At 46.9% G+C, this 15,378-nt stretch overlaps 2 protein-coding genes, 1 long non-coding RNA gene and 3 other non-coding genes across 6 annotated transcripts in view; all 6 read left to right on the top strand.

The window, feature by feature from the left end:
* Positions 1 to 3,661, top strand: part of CLMP (CXADR like membrane protein) — a 34,753-nt gene extending 31,092 nt beyond the window's left edge. Inside the window, exons 6-7 of the mRNA XM_061368492.1 lie at positions 1,499 to 1,640; positions 2,991 to 3,661. Coding sequence (XP_061224476.1) covers positions 1,499 to 1,640; positions 2,991 to 3,285 — 437 coding nt within the window. The 3' untranslated portion in view covers positions 3,286 to 3,661. The remainder of the gene's footprint in view (positions 1 to 1,498; positions 1,641 to 2,990) is intronic.
* A 34-nt stretch (positions 3,662 to 3,695) lies between these two features.
* LOC133220412 (uncharacterized) lies at positions 3,696 to 6,229 on the top strand. Its single transcript, XR_009727712.1, has 2 exons — positions 3,696 to 4,294; positions 5,743 to 6,229. It is a non-coding gene; the product is annotated as an uncharacterized LOC133220412 (long non-coding RNA).
* A 3,396-nt stretch (positions 6,230 to 9,625) lies between these two features.
* On the top strand, positions 9,626 to 14,678 carry HSPA8 (heat shock protein family A (Hsp70) member 8). The gene is made up of 9 exons (XM_061368497.1): positions 9,626 to 9,794; positions 10,572 to 10,781; positions 11,241 to 11,446; positions 11,533 to 11,685; positions 11,785 to 12,340; positions 12,664 to 12,866; positions 13,195 to 13,393; positions 13,499 to 13,731; positions 14,199 to 14,678. Exons 2-9 carry the CDS (start codon positions 10,577 to 10,579, stop codon positions 14,382 to 14,384), a joined length of 1,941 nt encoding a protein of 646 aa, XP_061224481.1. The 5' UTR covers positions 9,626 to 9,794; positions 10,572 to 10,576; the 3' UTR covers positions 14,385 to 14,678.
* LOC133220470 (small nucleolar RNA SNORD14) lies at positions 12,500 to 12,590 on the top strand. The gene has a single exon (XR_009727742.1). It is a non-coding gene; the product is annotated as a small nucleolar RNA SNORD14 (small nucleolar RNA).
* LOC133220471 (small nucleolar RNA SNORD14) lies at positions 13,000 to 13,096 on the top strand. The gene has a single exon (XR_009727743.1). It is a non-coding gene; the product is annotated as a small nucleolar RNA SNORD14 (small nucleolar RNA).
* Positions 13,807 to 13,903, top strand: LOC133220472 (small nucleolar RNA SNORD14). The gene has a single exon (XR_009727744.1). It is a non-coding gene; the product is annotated as a small nucleolar RNA SNORD14 (small nucleolar RNA).
* Positions 14,679 to 15,378: the final 700 nt, after the last annotated feature.

The following is a 15,378-nucleotide window of genomic DNA, read 5'->3' on the forward strand; positions in this document are numbered from 1 at the left end:
CGCCTGGTGAACTTGCCACACCTTTGCCCTTGCATACTTCAACGACATGAAGCTGTTCTCATACACTGCATTTTTTGTTTGCAGACGGTCCTCTGTATAATCTAAAGTGGTAAACACATCATTTGGGCTCACATGGTTTGGTCTGTTAGAAATTTAGGGTTTTACAATGACTAATGAAATATGAGGGGAAAACCAGTGAGTGAGAGGTTCCAGAGTCCCTAGATTTTAAGGTACTTCTGGCTGGAGTGATTGCATGACATTACTCTCCAGCATAAAACCTCTGTGTGAATATTCCATTGTTCCAATTCCAAACGTTGTATCTGTTGCACTTGGGACAGCAAAGTGTCTAAAGGCAGCTGGAAAGGCTGACATGAAGTAATGTGCAGAATAAAAAGCAACTTTGGACATAATTTGGTTTCAATCCAGACTTAATAAACTCTGTCCTGAACACCAGAGATTAAAATCAGTGTTTTACCTGGTTAACCCCATCGAGGGTGTGTCCACGTCTAGGTAAGGAAAAGGGTGGAGTTTAGCACCACATTGAGGACACATGCAAACAATAGTTTAGCAGGTTTTTACGTGCAGCCCTCAGGGGAGATCAGCAGGAGCTGGAACTGCTGTAACAAAAGCCTGCTAATAGAGAAGGCTCTTGGAGATTCCATAGCTTTGGAATCTTGCTGCCCAGCCAGGCCTGAAATAACTGGAATATGGTCATGTAGCAAGGAGAAAACCCATCTGCCTCAGGCATCTGAAGTAAAAGCATCCAGGCAGCTTTTACACCAATTGAACTGAATTGGCTTAAAACCTCACTTTGGTTTGCTAAGCCCTCCATAGGGACAAGCCTTAAGGAAACAACTTTTAAACCAACCCAACCTAACCGCTCTTATCAAAAGAAGTTGTCATAAAGCATCGGCTAAGGGCCCATATACGCTAGGAAGTGTTCTCTCCTTAACTCTGTTATGATGAATGAAAAACACCTCGCACAGTGTGGTTCTCCTTTCCTCCTTCCTGTCTACACCCTCAGTTCACTTTTCTCCCAACTCAATAATTCATTCTTCAAGTGGATTGTAATAACTTCAGGGTGAGTTGGAGGAAAAGCAAAATCTCCGTGGGGAAACATTTGCAGTTCAAACACACTTTCTCTCGGGAACTGCTTGGTGCTGTGTTTCACATGTGAGTTGTCCTGTCTGTGGTTCTGTGCTCTCATGAGGGAATTATTCCTTGGAGAACTCTTTCTCTCCTTCAGTTCTCACCCATAGCTAAAGGCAAAGCACTTGTGATCCCACCCTTCCAGAGGTGAATACCTTTACCAGTGTTAGCTCACCTTTAGAAACAATGCCTGAAGATAAACTGGTTCAACCCCAGTGTGGAGACACACCTAAATAAATAGACTAATACATTCTGCTCTGATTTATACCCAGCTGCATTATGGACTAGAACCTGACCGTATGACCCTAGTGAGAGTTTACCACCTAACACACTTGTTTCTGGGCCACAGATGCACAAAACATCGGCATGATTGCAGGAGCAGTTTGTGGTGTGGTGGTGGGGCTTTCCCTCCTCCTCCTCATAGTGAGGCTGACGATAAGGAGGAAAGAAAAGAAGAGATATGAGGAAGAGGAGGCACCAAATGAAATCAGGTAACACCTTTGATTTAATCCCCCATCTCCCATCCTCCCTCCTTTCGGTTTCACACATCTTTTCACTACAGTTTTAAGTAACCTGGGTGTTAAGTGCTTTAAAAGGTTGCTCTAAAAAGCTTTTAAAGCCTCCCTAAAACATTAGTGACACATTTCTTGACTGTGAGAAACTTTGTGAAGAAATTCCAGAAAATTAGGTAGATGAAAATCTCTTTTTTCCCTCTCCCCAGGACATATTATCATGAAAGTCAACAAAATATTCTGACACCTGCCATTTCATCAGTTTGAAAGCATTTGCATAATCTTCTCCAGTACTTAAATTCGACCCACTTGAATGTGGTTTTGAGAGGTGGTTGGTTTGTTTGCTTGGTTCTGCTTTTTCAATGGCAATCCCTGTAGGGAATGCTAGGAGCAGGCAGGTCCTTCTTGAGTCTTCTGAACAACTGTGCTTCTGGATTTAGCTCCCCTGCGTGCAGAGCTGAGAAGCCTCACCCAGAGTGGGTGTACCAAGAATGCTGACGCATGTTCTTTGAACTCATCTGGTACATGCGTGTGAGGTCTGCTGCTTACCTCCCCTGAGCAGAGATTGGTCACAAGCCAACTGAGCTTGAACTCCTCAGGAAGGAAAGCCCTGGATAAAGATACTTCCAGGAATGAGTTTTAGCTGTTCGTGCCCTGGAAGAACCCCTTTGCCTTGTTCCATCCTTCTATTTGTAAAAGAGTGCACGCTGTCATACAGCATCTATGTACCGTTAGGCATCTTTGTAATCCCTGAGTCGCTGATTACTCATCCGGGTGTCAGACTGCTAGCAAGGAAGTAGTGTCTGCTGGTTTCTTCCCTTCTTCCTGTTCTCTTTGCTTTCAAATCTCTGAGCTTCAGCCTTTTGTATCCCCTTTCTGTGCATGGCTGTTTCCTTCTCTGTCTCTCTGGGCCCAGTTCTTGCACTTCTCTTACTACCCACGTTTCTTTTTGTTTAACTAGAAGAACCGGTCTCATTCCCACCTCGGTCATTTGTCATTATGAGTAAGGATTACGGAGCAGACAGCTCCTTGTGAACTGTCTGCACTGACACCTGGCATTCGTTCCACAGACCTCAAAGCTGCACACAAAGAGCCAGGCGTGTGCAGCATCTATTCTAAATCCATACAATCAATAGTTCCACAGAGCAATAAGGAATTCAGTTCAAAAAGCTGCATAGCACAGAACTTGGAAAACCCTGTACCGTGCTCAAACTGCTGGACAAGTATGTCCTGGTGATGTGCAGCAACTTATTGCAGCAGCAATTCAGTCTGGTAGAATGTCTTCAGTGTTCTCATGGTATCTGAGCTCTGTTGTCTGTTTGATTGCAGAGAAGATGCAGAGGCACCCAAGGCCCATCTGGTCAAGCCCAGCTCCTCTTCCTCTGGTTCCAGGAGCTCGCGCTCAGGCTCCTCCTCAACCAGGTCGACAGCCAACAGTGCCTCCCGCAGCCAACGGACTTTGTCGACGGAAGCTACTCCCCATCTAACTCCTCCCCAGTACAGCCAGAGGGAGGCGGAAGGGAAAGAAACTGAGCCCAAGAAAGTCGACTACACCAACCTGATGAAGATGGGAGCCACGCTGGTCATGGTGCCAGCCCAAAGCCGAGCGTTCCAGACAGTGTGACTGCCCACCGGCTGTCTGGAGACTCCTGCTGTCCAGAAACACTTCACATACCACCAGCCACATAGGAATTGTTAGGTTAGCTAGTTATCCTCCTGGTCAGCTTAACTTTAATCACTTGTGATCATTCACACCACAGGGAGCCCTCGCACTCCACTTTTTCTTACATCTTCCAGCACTGAGGTTCTGATACAGAATTATTTTCTGAAGAAAGATACATTTGAGGGGAAAAGGAGCCTTCTTTTTAAGTTATCTCTGTTGGAAATACACCACTGAGCATTTAAAAACTACAACAGCAAAGCGCTGTACAAATGAAGTGAAGCCAAACCTCAGGACTCTATAAAAAGGGATCAAGAGAGACATAAAGATGCAAAATATTCCAGAGTTTTTTGTGGGGAAGTCTCTTGTGGAGAACTTTCTCAAAGATGCATTGTCTCACCTGAAGATTTTGGGGCATGCTCAACCTCAAAGCAGACTGACAGGCACTCCATGTCTTCTGCATTCAGCCTTCTACTGAAGCACTTCTGGAGGCTGTAACTGAAGTGGAAATGAAAGGATCACTCAAAACAATCAAGAGATGCAGTATTAAGGCATGTGTCTGAACTAACTTCTGCACTACAGTGAAAGGACCCTTTATGTCAAGGCAACAGAGGTGCTATGATTGCCAAATAAACTTACTATGCACCCAGAGAGATATGGCCAAGAGCCTGACTCTGCTTGTATGGTCAGCACTGCAAAGCCACAGTAACTCCACTGCCACTGGAGTGGTACCTGTGACAAATGAGCCTTAGCGTGATGAGAATCAGGCACTGAATCCAGAATGAAGGTGGTACTTCCAAGTGAGGGCCACTAACCTACCGAAAAGCCTGGATGAAGCATTTGGAAGCTATCTTTGCTATTGCCAGGCTGTGAATTCACCAGTTTTGGGTTGAGCCATGCTGTAGAAGCCTTACAGAGAGCTCTTCCCAGGACTGAACAAACAACATACTTGAGCTGACCTTCAGGCATCCAGGTAAGACTGGAGGATGGAGTGACACAGCACATCGTGAGGAAAACACACCAGGGACAAGTAAACGAGCACAATGCTGCTTCCATTAGAACATATTCATGTGCATTGTCCCATTTACACACCAAATGCCATTTACACACCAAGGAATACAATGTCCAGTTGAAGGCCAATAGGAAATGATGGGAGATAGGAACAGGCTTCCTCTGGAGGCAGGTGCATACTTTTGTCATGTATATTTTCCCCTGAAGGACTTGGCTCTGCCCACTGCTACACACCAGCCACTGAGGTTGTAGGTTGTACATTCTTGTATTCCTGGATGGATGATTTGCTCTTAAGAAAAGGTTTGGGGTTGTTTAATCTTCATTTAAGGGGGGGAAGGTTTTCTCTAGTATGTGGAATGAGTCTCCAAGAGATGGCTCAGCACAGAAGAACCACACATCTATAATTCTTTCACTCTAGGAAGTATAATTAACCTCCTTTCCAGACAGAGACCCACAATTCTATCTTTGCTTGAGCTCTTAAGACAACCTGATCAAAGCCAGGCCCTGCTTTGGCTATTTCTGTATGGGAAACAGTTTTCAAACCTGCTCTATACTATCTGAGAACTTCTCTTCCTGAGAGCAGCCACTCATTTCTATCACATGTACAGGAATTTCACTTGTTCTTCTACCCCAGAGTCAACCAGGACCAATCTCTGCAGTTGCTCTTTTCCTGGATCTTGAAGGTTTAAGAACCCTAAAGTGCTTATAAGGTACTCCAGAGCTGGGAAAATCCCAAAGACAATGAGCAGGACTGCTGAAGTAGTTAGTGGCATCTTGTATGGTTGCTTTATTGCGCTTAATGTTACCTGAGTTGCATCTGAGGATACTTATTCTATGCATATAAAACCAGGAGTGCTTTCCTCAGTAACATGCCAGAGCAACCAGAAGCTTATTACCACAGAATAAGGGTAACAGTTGAGCTGGTTACAGTTTGAATACCAAAATGCTCTAGGTTAGCTTTGAGTCACTTGCAATTAGTGACTGCAGCCTGAAGGCCACTTGCTGCTGGCTAGGATTTGCCCAACCTGCTCCTGGCAGTCTCTTTCCTATGGGAACAGGCTGCAGGACAGATCAGCAGTGGCAGCCCTCTCCTGGTCTCCAACTCTCCTGGAGCAGGGAAGTCACTCCTTGTTACATGAGCTGTCTGATTGCATGAGATGGAATGTGTATGGACACCAGTGAAAAGGTAGTTGGAAGCAATCCCTGGTGTGTGGGATTATTCCCATCTGTTCCTAGCCCTTTTGGGAAGCAGGCAATACATGCATCCACCATCCAGGTATGGACAGACTGCCCTGTATATAAACCACATTGGGAAAAGTACTGTGGCCTTCTGCTATGGAACAAAGATGTGTGGCCCGGGTTACAAAATCACTGCGGTGCTTTCGAGACCACGCATCATTGATCTCACAGGTGAACACAGAGTCAGTTCTGCACTTCAGGAGCTAGCATGAAGCCCAAGAGGAAATGTTCATCACTCAGTGGGAATACAAGAAAGAGAGCATTTCAAAGGTGTTTTATTATCAAAGGGACACTTTCTGAGCTCCGGATGATAGGATCAGGAGCTGCACAAGGGAAGCAAATGAACTGTAAGCCAAACTCTATTTTGTAAAATAGTGTACTTAAAGCATTTATTGCCATATACCAGTTATCACTAGTGTGATTAAATGCATACGATGCTATGTAGCTTTCTTTTGTTTCTCAGCAGCTAGACTAAGCTTACGTCTCTTCTACCTGCTATGATTGGTGTACTTGTACTGTGTCCAAACAACTCAGAGGAAAGCAAATATTTATTATTGATTCCTTTGAATCAATTATTTCTTTTATTTTCTTTTTGTTCAGTTGGTTGTTTTATAAATAAATGTGCTGCAGCTTAAGTGCTACAGCTCAACTAAACCTGTAGTAATGCTCTGTCTTCTGTGCTCTGTGGTACATGCTGTCAAGCTGGATCCAAGGATGAAAAGAATGGGGTCAAAAATACAGTTTCTAAGGGTAGAAAGTGTGGGAAGCTGGTCTTTCCCTGGGTATTTTTTCAGTCTGAATTATATGCCATGGTAAGAAATATGTAAAACTTTGGGTGTATTGAAATAAATGGTGTTTTGAGTTCTATTTCACACGAGGTATTTTGGCTGAGGATGAGGATGCTTCAAGCTAATAGGGTAAACAGTGCCAGCTCAGACACAGCACACATACAGGTGGTGACACTGCCTTCCCATTCCCACACACTGCAGCCTTACTCTGAACCACAGTGGAACCCTGAACAACACAGAGCTGTGTTTGGGCAGTTCAGACCTTCTCCAAGCATTTTGAAGATAAGCATTTTGAACAAGCCAACAGGAATCTCCGGTCAGGGAGGTGCAGGGGAACTGAATGTGACTGTGGTTGGTTTCTCTCACCACGGTTCAGCCTCCTTTCCCCCGGGGGTGTTTTGCACAGAGGTCTCCCAACATCAGCAATCCTCTTTACTGGAACCTGGGAGGAAGAATGACAACATAATTACACAGCAGGTAGAACAAACCACAGTGGTCTCATAGGTGTGTCCTCCTCTCTATCCCTGATTCATGAGGAAACACTATTACTTGCTCTTGATGGCACCCAAAACCCTGTTGAGGCAATGCACGTTTTGAGAGGAGTTGTGCAATTGCATGCTGCTGTACAGCATCGGAAATCTTGGGTTATTTTAAACTTGGATCAGTCTGTACTGGGACACTGGAGGGGGAGAACATGGTGGGAAAGGGAAGGGATCTCCTTGGATATGTGTGATTTTCAAACTCCAACCGGGAAGTGTGGTATAAATAACAAATGAATAGGAAGCATGTCTGGTAATCTCCACTCTTCCCAATTCTGCTTTAAACCCTTAAAGGAGAAGCAGTGCTTCATCTCTGATACATTAAACCAGCTTCAAAACACAGTCATGATAGGATCACTACGGAAAAGCCTCCCCATAGAATACTTGATACTGTCCAGCCCTCTGCACCTTCATTCTTCTGATGAAATGAGCTACTTTTCTCTCAGTTAACAGCCTTTAGTTTCTAATGTAATGAGTCATTTGCCAAACTGCCCTCCTCCCTGCACTGACTCACTGTTGTTTTAGGCTGCCTTCACTTGCTATCAGTCTGCTGGGTGAAGGATGGCTCCACATGTAAATGTCACTATTTCAAGATGCAGGTAGTGCTGTTCTTAGATCCTGCTGAGATCCTGCCCATGACTTCAAATAATAGAACCAAAAAGCAATCCCCTGTTAACAATGTGGCTCCCATGGGACTTGGTGTGTGATGTATTGATGTATTAAGTGCAAGTTAGCACTGCATTCCTGAAGCATCTCCCCTGCAGCATGGGAGCCTTTACTCTCAACAGGGTGGAGTGTGCTCTGCTGTACCTGGTTAGATATGGGTTGAGGGCTCCTATTGACTGCCCTTATCTATCAAGGCAAAAGAGAGCGGCAGTTAGTGTTCTATGATATGGAGTTTTTCCTTCTCCTGCTGTCTTTAACCTTGTCCCCCTAAGTTCCAACTCCAAATGACACTTTCCGTTGTCATCCAAAGGTCCTGATTCAGGTTCCTGTGCATGGCAGAGCAAGAAGAGGAGTGACTCTCCATGGTCAGACCACCAACAGGAGCCTGGTGGCATTTCCCAGTGAGAACCTGCACATTAGTGGTCTGGTAACAGGTTTCCAGCTTGGGTAACTGCGTCATGCTCACTATTAGAGGTTACTCAGTGTTGCTATGAAGGAGATATTGATGCCTATCTGTATCTGGGTGCAGGCTTGCACACAGCAAGGTATTACAGAGCATGAACAGTCACTTGTTTGGGATAAGCTGAAAGGAGAGATTCGTTGGTGTGGTGTTCCCCTTGCCTCTAATATTAGACTTGAAGCAGTCGTTAGTGTGTGTACCCCCAGTATTGGACTTGCAGCAGTTACCAGGAGTGGTTTTGTCTAAGGCCAGCCCTGAGTGCATTGGAATTGCTTTTCCATGCAGTTCTTACCCCGGGTCATAAAAGTTCCTTTGCTCTTTTCCCACTGTGTCCTCTCCCATAGGCTGCCTAGGGCATGGTTTTATATAGCACTCCTCCCAGGGACTCCCTTTGACTTTTCCACCCAGAGTTTTACGCTATGTAAACACTTAATGCAAGCAGCAGCACTCCTCTTGGAGCCTGACCTTATGGGATTTGACCTTTGATCAGCTTTCAGCCTAAGGTGCTGAGACGAGCGCAATGCCCACAGCGTCCATCTGCTCACTTGATCCCTTCCCAAGACAAGGGACAGTTTTCCACCATGCAGAGCCTCCATTTCCATTCTGATGGACCCACTCATGGTGACAGCATGCACTGACCATGTGTCACCTTGTCCCGTAGGTTGGTTCGGTGCATTAGTGCCGATTATGGATAAGGAGACTAGAATGGATTAGAAAGTAGGGCTTGGAGGATGGATTCTGCTTTGTGGGGAAACTGATGCTACCCTAAACCCACAAACGTGGTTTTCTGTGCCTATTAGAGAACAAGGCTGGGGGAGAAACGGCAGAATGGTGCCTTCTGCCTTTTTAAAGCGAACAAGGAAGATCCATGCTGCTGCTATGGATTATTCAGAGGTAATACAGATATTATTGAAACAGCGGCTGGAGGAAGCCTATGGGAAGCGACAGGCAACCAGCTGCGAGCATGGGAATGAGAAACGCCGTCGTTCCTCTCGGGGCAGAGGGCGATCCCCAGTGCTGTGACCCGGGATGAGCCCTTTGCACCTCCAGCTTTGCTCCGGCTCTCTTCCGGCTGGATTCGATCTGCCTGTCGCTAATTGTGCTCAACCGCACATGGTTGTGCGGCGCTGCACCGGAACAACGCTGCTGACAGCAGCTCGGAGCGTCCGGGGGTGTGAGCCCACCCGCTCGGTGCAATAGGAAGAGGAATGGGAATAAGGATAAGGATGGGAATGTGGATATGTATGGGAACAGCGCCATTTTTTGCCGTCCCGCTCCGCCTTCCCGCGCCCTCTATGCAAATGACCCCACCCGCCCCGCGACCCGATTGGCCAAACACATCCCGAAGGCGCCTTCCCCCTCTCGCGCCAAATATGCAAATGAGCCCCCGGCCGCCTACGCTCGCCGGTGTCGTCACTCGCTGGAAGGCTACCATTGGCTCCCGCGCTAGCGAAGCTCCGCCCCCCGCCCATTGCAGGCTGGTTGGGGGGGTAGGAAGAAGGGGAAAGCGCATGAAGGTTCGAGAATACCGGCCGGCCGGCGGGCACGCCCCCTTCCTGCTGCGTCACGGAGGGCGCGGGCTTCCATTGGCTGTAAGGGCGGCGGAGTACGCGAGCGGATTGGCTGGAGCTCAGCGAGGGGGCAGGCGCTTCTGGAAGGTTCTCAGCTAGTATTAAAGGCTGCGGGGCGGGCACGGAACGGTCTCATTGAGCTGCAGCAGTAACGGGGTTGTTTCTCCTCGTGGTACCTGGGCCTGTGTGTGCCGCGCAGGTAACGGGGTCTGGAGGTGTGGGGAGGGCGCCTGGACCTGCTTAAGGCGTTCTTATAGCGGGGAAAGGGTATGGGTTGGGGGTAAATGCATTTAAAGCGTTGCTGTGGTGGGTTTTCTCCCTTGCCATACGGTGCGGCAGTGGTTTCGCAAAGCTTTACGCGTTGCTGCCTTTCTTTTTGCCGTAAATGCGCTCTAGTAGTGCCTTTTGTTTTTGTGTTCTCAGTTCCATGACTTACTAAACCACCGGGGGGGGGGGTGGGGGGGTGGTGTAGGGAGATAGAGGTGACTCGGCGTCCATGTTTCCTCCCGCTGGGCGCGCCCGGGGCTGTGCGGTCGTTGGGAGGGGTGGGTCTGTGTCAAGGAGCGGGTGAGCATGCTGGGGGTTGTAGTCCCGGAGCTCTGGGAGGGCGGATGGAGGAGGGAGAAAGGCTGCAGCACCGCCATGTGTTGGCTGCGGGCCGGCGGAGTGGGGTGGAGGGGCGGGGGGGGGGGGTGGGGAGGGCCGGTGCCGCAGCGGTGCTGGGGCTGTGCCAGCGCACACGGGCCGGTGCGGGTGCCATGTAAGATGTCCGCCGGAGGCCACGTGATTGCGCGGTGCATGATGGGCGTTGTAGTCTCGCGTGATACGGTTGACCACGTGATCGCACTCGGGCACCATGGCGGCCGGACGCCAAGCGGTGGAGCTATTACATGCATTTATGTGTGGGATAACAGCACTAAACCACTTAAGTTTTATTTACTCTAAGCTTTAATTTCCTTTTTCTTTCTTATTTCAGACAAAATGTCGAAGGGGCCAGCTGTCGGAATCGATCTTGGCACCACCTACTCCTGTGTTGGTGTATTCCAACATGGGAAGGTGGAAATCATTGCCAACGATCAGGGTAACCGGACCACTCCAAGCTACGTGGCTTTCACAGACACGGAGAGGTTGATCGGCGATGCTGCAAAGAACCAAGTTGCAATGAATCCGACCAATACAGTGTTCGGTAAGGCTGTAGGATTTCTATATTTCCTATACAGAAGCTTAGTATGGTGATGGTAAATGGTCCCTGGTCATAAGAAACACTGAGCACAGTTAAAGTATCCTCTTAGGCAATTAAAATGCCTTTATTTGGTTTTAGTCTGAATAATATAACTGCATTACTAATAGCATTTACTGAAAGCATAATTAAAAGCTTGTGCCTTCCAGTTAATCTTCTGTTGGTACTGCAGGTGGTTTTTGGCATTTAGTGTTAGGTGGCCTTGACTAAGTGTCTCAGTCTGATTCTTAGACTGCGCTGTGGTTTATGGTGCAGCACTTGCAGCATTTTTGTGGTAGCTGTATGATTATGCTGACAAGCTTGTATATACCCAGGAGGTGAAACATGCCAGCTGGGTCTTGACAGGACAGTAAGAATTACTGTTGTGGATGAACGTTTTTAATACGGCCAACTGTCATCTTTTAGATGCAAAACGGTTGATTGGACGTCGATTTGATGATTCTGTTGTCCAGTCTGATATGAAGCACTGGCCCTTCACTGTGGTGAACGATGCTGGCAGACCGAAAGTGCAGGTAGAATACAAAGGCGAGACAAAGAGCTTCTACCCAGAAGAAATTTCTTCCATGGTTTTAACCAAAATGAAGGAAATCGCAGAAGCCTACCTTGGGAAGGTGAGTTTAGGACGTCACTGAAAGGTAATGATTGTGCATATCTGAGTGGTAAAGCTACATAATTTTTTCACTTGCTTCTTTTATAGACTGTCACCAATGCCGTAGTGACTGTCCCAGCCTATTTCAACGACTCTCAGCGTCAGGCTACAAAAGATGCTGGAACCATTGCAGGGCTCAATGTCCTGCGGATTATCAATGAGCCAACAGCTGCTGCAATAGCCTATGGTCTGGATAAGAAGGTATAGTTGTGGTGCAATGATTGTTTATGATCTATTAGCAAACTTGGTAAGCTAGTGGTAGGAAATGGAATTGCATTGTGAAAATTGATCTCTTTCCAGGTTGGTGCTGAAAGGAACGTTCTCATCTTTGACCTTGGAGGTGGCACCTTTGATGTATCTATTCTGACCATTGAAGATGGTATCTTCGAGGTGAAATCTACTGCAGGTGACACCCACTTGGGTGGAGAAGACTTCGACAACCGCATGGTGAACCACTTCATTGCTGAGTTCAAGCGGAAGCACAAGAAGGACATCAGTGAGAACAAGCGCGCAGTTCGTCGCCTCCGCACCGCATGCGAGCGTGCCAAGCGTACTCTGTCTTCTAGCACGCAGGCCAGTATTGAAATAGACTCTCTCTATGAGGGCATTGACTTCTACACCTCCATCACCAGAGCTCGCTTTGAAGAGCTGAATGCTGATCTGTTCCGTGGCACCCTGGATCCAGTGGAGAAGGCTCTGCGGGATGCCAAGCTCGACAAGTCCCAGATCCATGACATCGTGCTGGTTGGTGGCTCTACTCGTATCCCAAAGATCCAGAAACTGCTGCAGGATTTCTTCAACGGCAAAGAGCTGAACAAGAGCATCAACCCTGATGAAGCTGTGGCTTATGGTGCAGGTAACGATAAATGATCTCCATCTTTGTGCTGAAACAGCTGGATAGTGGTGTTAAACTTGGTACTACCTGAACTAAAGTCTCAGAGCAGTACTGGTGTAGGCTCTAGGTCTTCACCTGAATTAGGAAAGCTTTTCAAAGCAGTGAGAAGCTTACATTGACTTGCAATGATGAATCAGGTTCCAAAGCCATTCGTAGTTTCCACCAGAAGTCTACTAATGATGGCCAAAACCTTCCTTGGATGTCTGAGCGAGCCATGGGCTTAACTGAGGTGGGCAGTGTGTATGGGTGCCGTCTCTTAATTGCTTGTTTTCTCTCCCCTCCAGCTGTTCAGGCTGCTATTCTGTCTGGAGACAAGTCTGAGAATGTCCAGGATCTGCTGCTGTTGGATGTGACTCCCTTGTCTCTTGGTATTGAGACAGCTGGAGGTGTCATGACAGTCCTGATCAAGCGGAACACCACCATCCCCACCAAGCAGACTCAGACATTCACCACTTACTCAGACAACCAGCCTGGTGTGCTGATTCAGGTAGGCAAGCAACACTGGGGCAAACTGGTAATATGCTCACATAATTATAAGCCTTTGTCAATGCCTCAAGAAGGTAAATTTTGGGCTGGAGGTGTTGTGTTGCAGTTCAAGGCTTGCCAGTAAATAAACCTGGTTGCTGTGATGAAAGTGATTCCAAAGCCATTCGTAGTTTCCACCAGAAGTCGAAAGACTTGTGTTGGTCCAAGTACCTTCCTTGGATGTCTGAGCGACCATGTCACCTCAGGATAAAATTGTCATGAGAACAGAGTATCGTTAATGATGTGTGGTCAAAACTTGCAACTTAATTTGCTGTTTTTTTTCTTGCTAGGTATATGAAGGAGAACGTGCCATGACTAAGGACAACAACTTGCTGGGCAAGTTTGAGCTGACTGGTATCCCCCCTGCTCCCAGAGGTGTACCTCAAATTGAAGTAACCTTTGATATTGATGCCAATGGCATCCTGAACGTGTCTGCTGTGGATAAGAGCACTGGCAAGGAGAACAAGATCACGATCACAAATGACAAGGGTAAGCATCCTTCTGTTTTCTGAGAGTGGGGAGCTGCAGTAATCAATCTTTTACTAACAGTGATTGACTGTAAAACTGATCTCAAATGCCTCTTGTGTTTTACAGGCCGGCTGAGCAAGGAAGACATTGAGCGCATGGTTCAGGAAGCAGAGAAATACAAAGCAGAAGATGAGAAACAGCGTGACAAAGTGTCTTCTAAGAACTCCCTGGAGTCTTACGCATTCAATATGAAAGCTACTGTTGAAGATGAGAAGCTCCAGGGCAAGATCTCTGATGAGGACAAGCAGAAAATCTTGGACAAATGCAATGAAATCATCAACTGGCTGGACAAGAACCAGGTATGTCATGTTCCATGCTTGGTCAGTGTTTTCACTGGGCTACCAAGAAAACTTGGGAGGCTGGAGGAGAACTGGTTGCTGTGATGAAAGTGATTCCAAAGCCATTCGTAGTTTCCACCAGAAGTCGAAAGACTTGTGTTGGTCCAAGTACCTTCCTTGGATGTCTGAGCGACCACAGCTTGCAAACATACAGCTGTCAATTCCTCCTAATTCACATAAGCACAGCTCTAGCTTTAAAGTCTACATTCATTTAACTTCAAATGAGGTGCTGTTGCTGCAAGGGCAGCGTAAGCTCCAGGAGTCATCTGAGGGAGTCATAAATCACTAGACAGAGCAAGAAATGATCTTGTGCCTAGATTACTGGGTCTCTTGACATGCACAAGCCAGGTAGCAATGGTAACTTGCAGACTGTATCCATGTAATGTGAGCAACAGATACTGAGCTCTTCATCCTTTCTTGTTCTGTAGACCGCTGAGAAGGAGGAGTTTGAGCACCAGCAGAAAGAGCTGGAGAAGGTCTGCAACCCCATCATCACCAAGCTGTACCAGAGTGCAGGAGGAATGCCTGGTGGCATGCCTGGTGGATTCCCTGGTGGTGGAGCTCCTCCATCTGGCGGAGCTTCTTCTGGACCAACCATCGAGGAGGTAGACTAAAGATGCTGGGAGCTGCATTCCACTAGCAGTTAGTATTGGAGGAATCCCCAGGTTGGGGATTAGCTTGAAGGACCCAAACCTGTAGTCACATCTGGGTTTATTTTGCCAGACTAAAACTCCATAACTGAGCTGCTGTAAAAAAATAAAAATCTAAAATGTTAAAGTTTTCTGGGCATTTTAAATACTTGAACCATGTGCACAGGAGCGGAGATGAAGATCATTGCACTTTACTGTAAACAAGTGGAAATGCAATTCATGTCCTAAAGAATAAAAACTATTTAATGGGCATCACAATGTTTCTCTCTTCACTTTTTGTACATCCTGATCAGTGTGAAAAGAAATGTACTTGGTGAATAAAGAATGCTGGAGCTGTAGCAGCTTTTTAACCCCTTGCTTTTTTAGCCCCTTCCCTCTATCTCAAGGTACGTAATTTTGATTGCCAGTGCAGAGCTGGTTTTGCTAGATAACTCCTGCTGTAATGAAAGGGGCTTTTAGGGGGTTGCAACCAGTTGTTTGAAGTACAGAGTACCTTTCCCTGTAATAGAGGATGTCACCCAAATACGCCTGCATTAAATGCATTGGTAACTGCTCACTTTCCAGAGAACTTAGGAGCCAATTACTCAATATGTAACACACTGTCCCTAACTTCAGGTGTAAGAATACAGACTGGTTATTAGTCTTCTGGGCTTGGAATCATTTCATCAGCTCAAGGTCCCTCCCCTTAGGGAGGGCAAGATCAGGGGTGGCTCTTCATTTAATGAAGTCTCTGCTGGGACATGGATTTGGGCAGCCTTGTGGGATAATAAGCAACTATTCTGTTGCTTATTAGTTACAATACAATTAGGACATACATTGTGCTCTACATAGTACCAGTAGTACTGCTCTGTTGCCACAGTGGAGTGATTTTCAAAGAGCCAGGAGGGAAAGTCAGTGCTGGGGATCTTCAGCACACAGCTTTGCAACAGTGCCACCATCATTGCTGTCAGTCCTCAAT

This window comes from Neopsephotus bourkii, unplaced genomic scaffold, assembly GCF_033783945.1.
Source record: "Neopsephotus bourkii isolate Nb327-2 ecotype Australia unplaced genomic scaffold, CSIRO-AGI_Nbou_v1 NB_1433, whole genome shotgun sequence".
In the NCBI taxonomy this organism is placed as follows: Eukaryota; Metazoa; Chordata; class Aves; order Psittaciformes; family Psittacidae; genus Neopsephotus; species Neopsephotus bourkii.

Bases quoted from the DNA above. Each gene is read 5' to 3' on its own strand.
- HSPA8 (XM_061368497.1), top strand. From the start codon at position 10,577: ATGTCGAAGGGGCCAGCTGTCGGAATCGATCTTGGCACCACCTACTCC. The intron at 10,782-11,240 runs GTAAGGCTGTAG...GTCATCTTTTAG, and splicing joins TCCGACCAATACAGTGTTCG to ATGCAAAACGGTTGATTGGA. The intron at 12,341-12,663 runs GTAACGATAAAT...TCTCCCCTCCAG, and splicing joins AGCTGTGGCTTATGGTGCAG to CTGTTCAGGCTGCTATTCTG.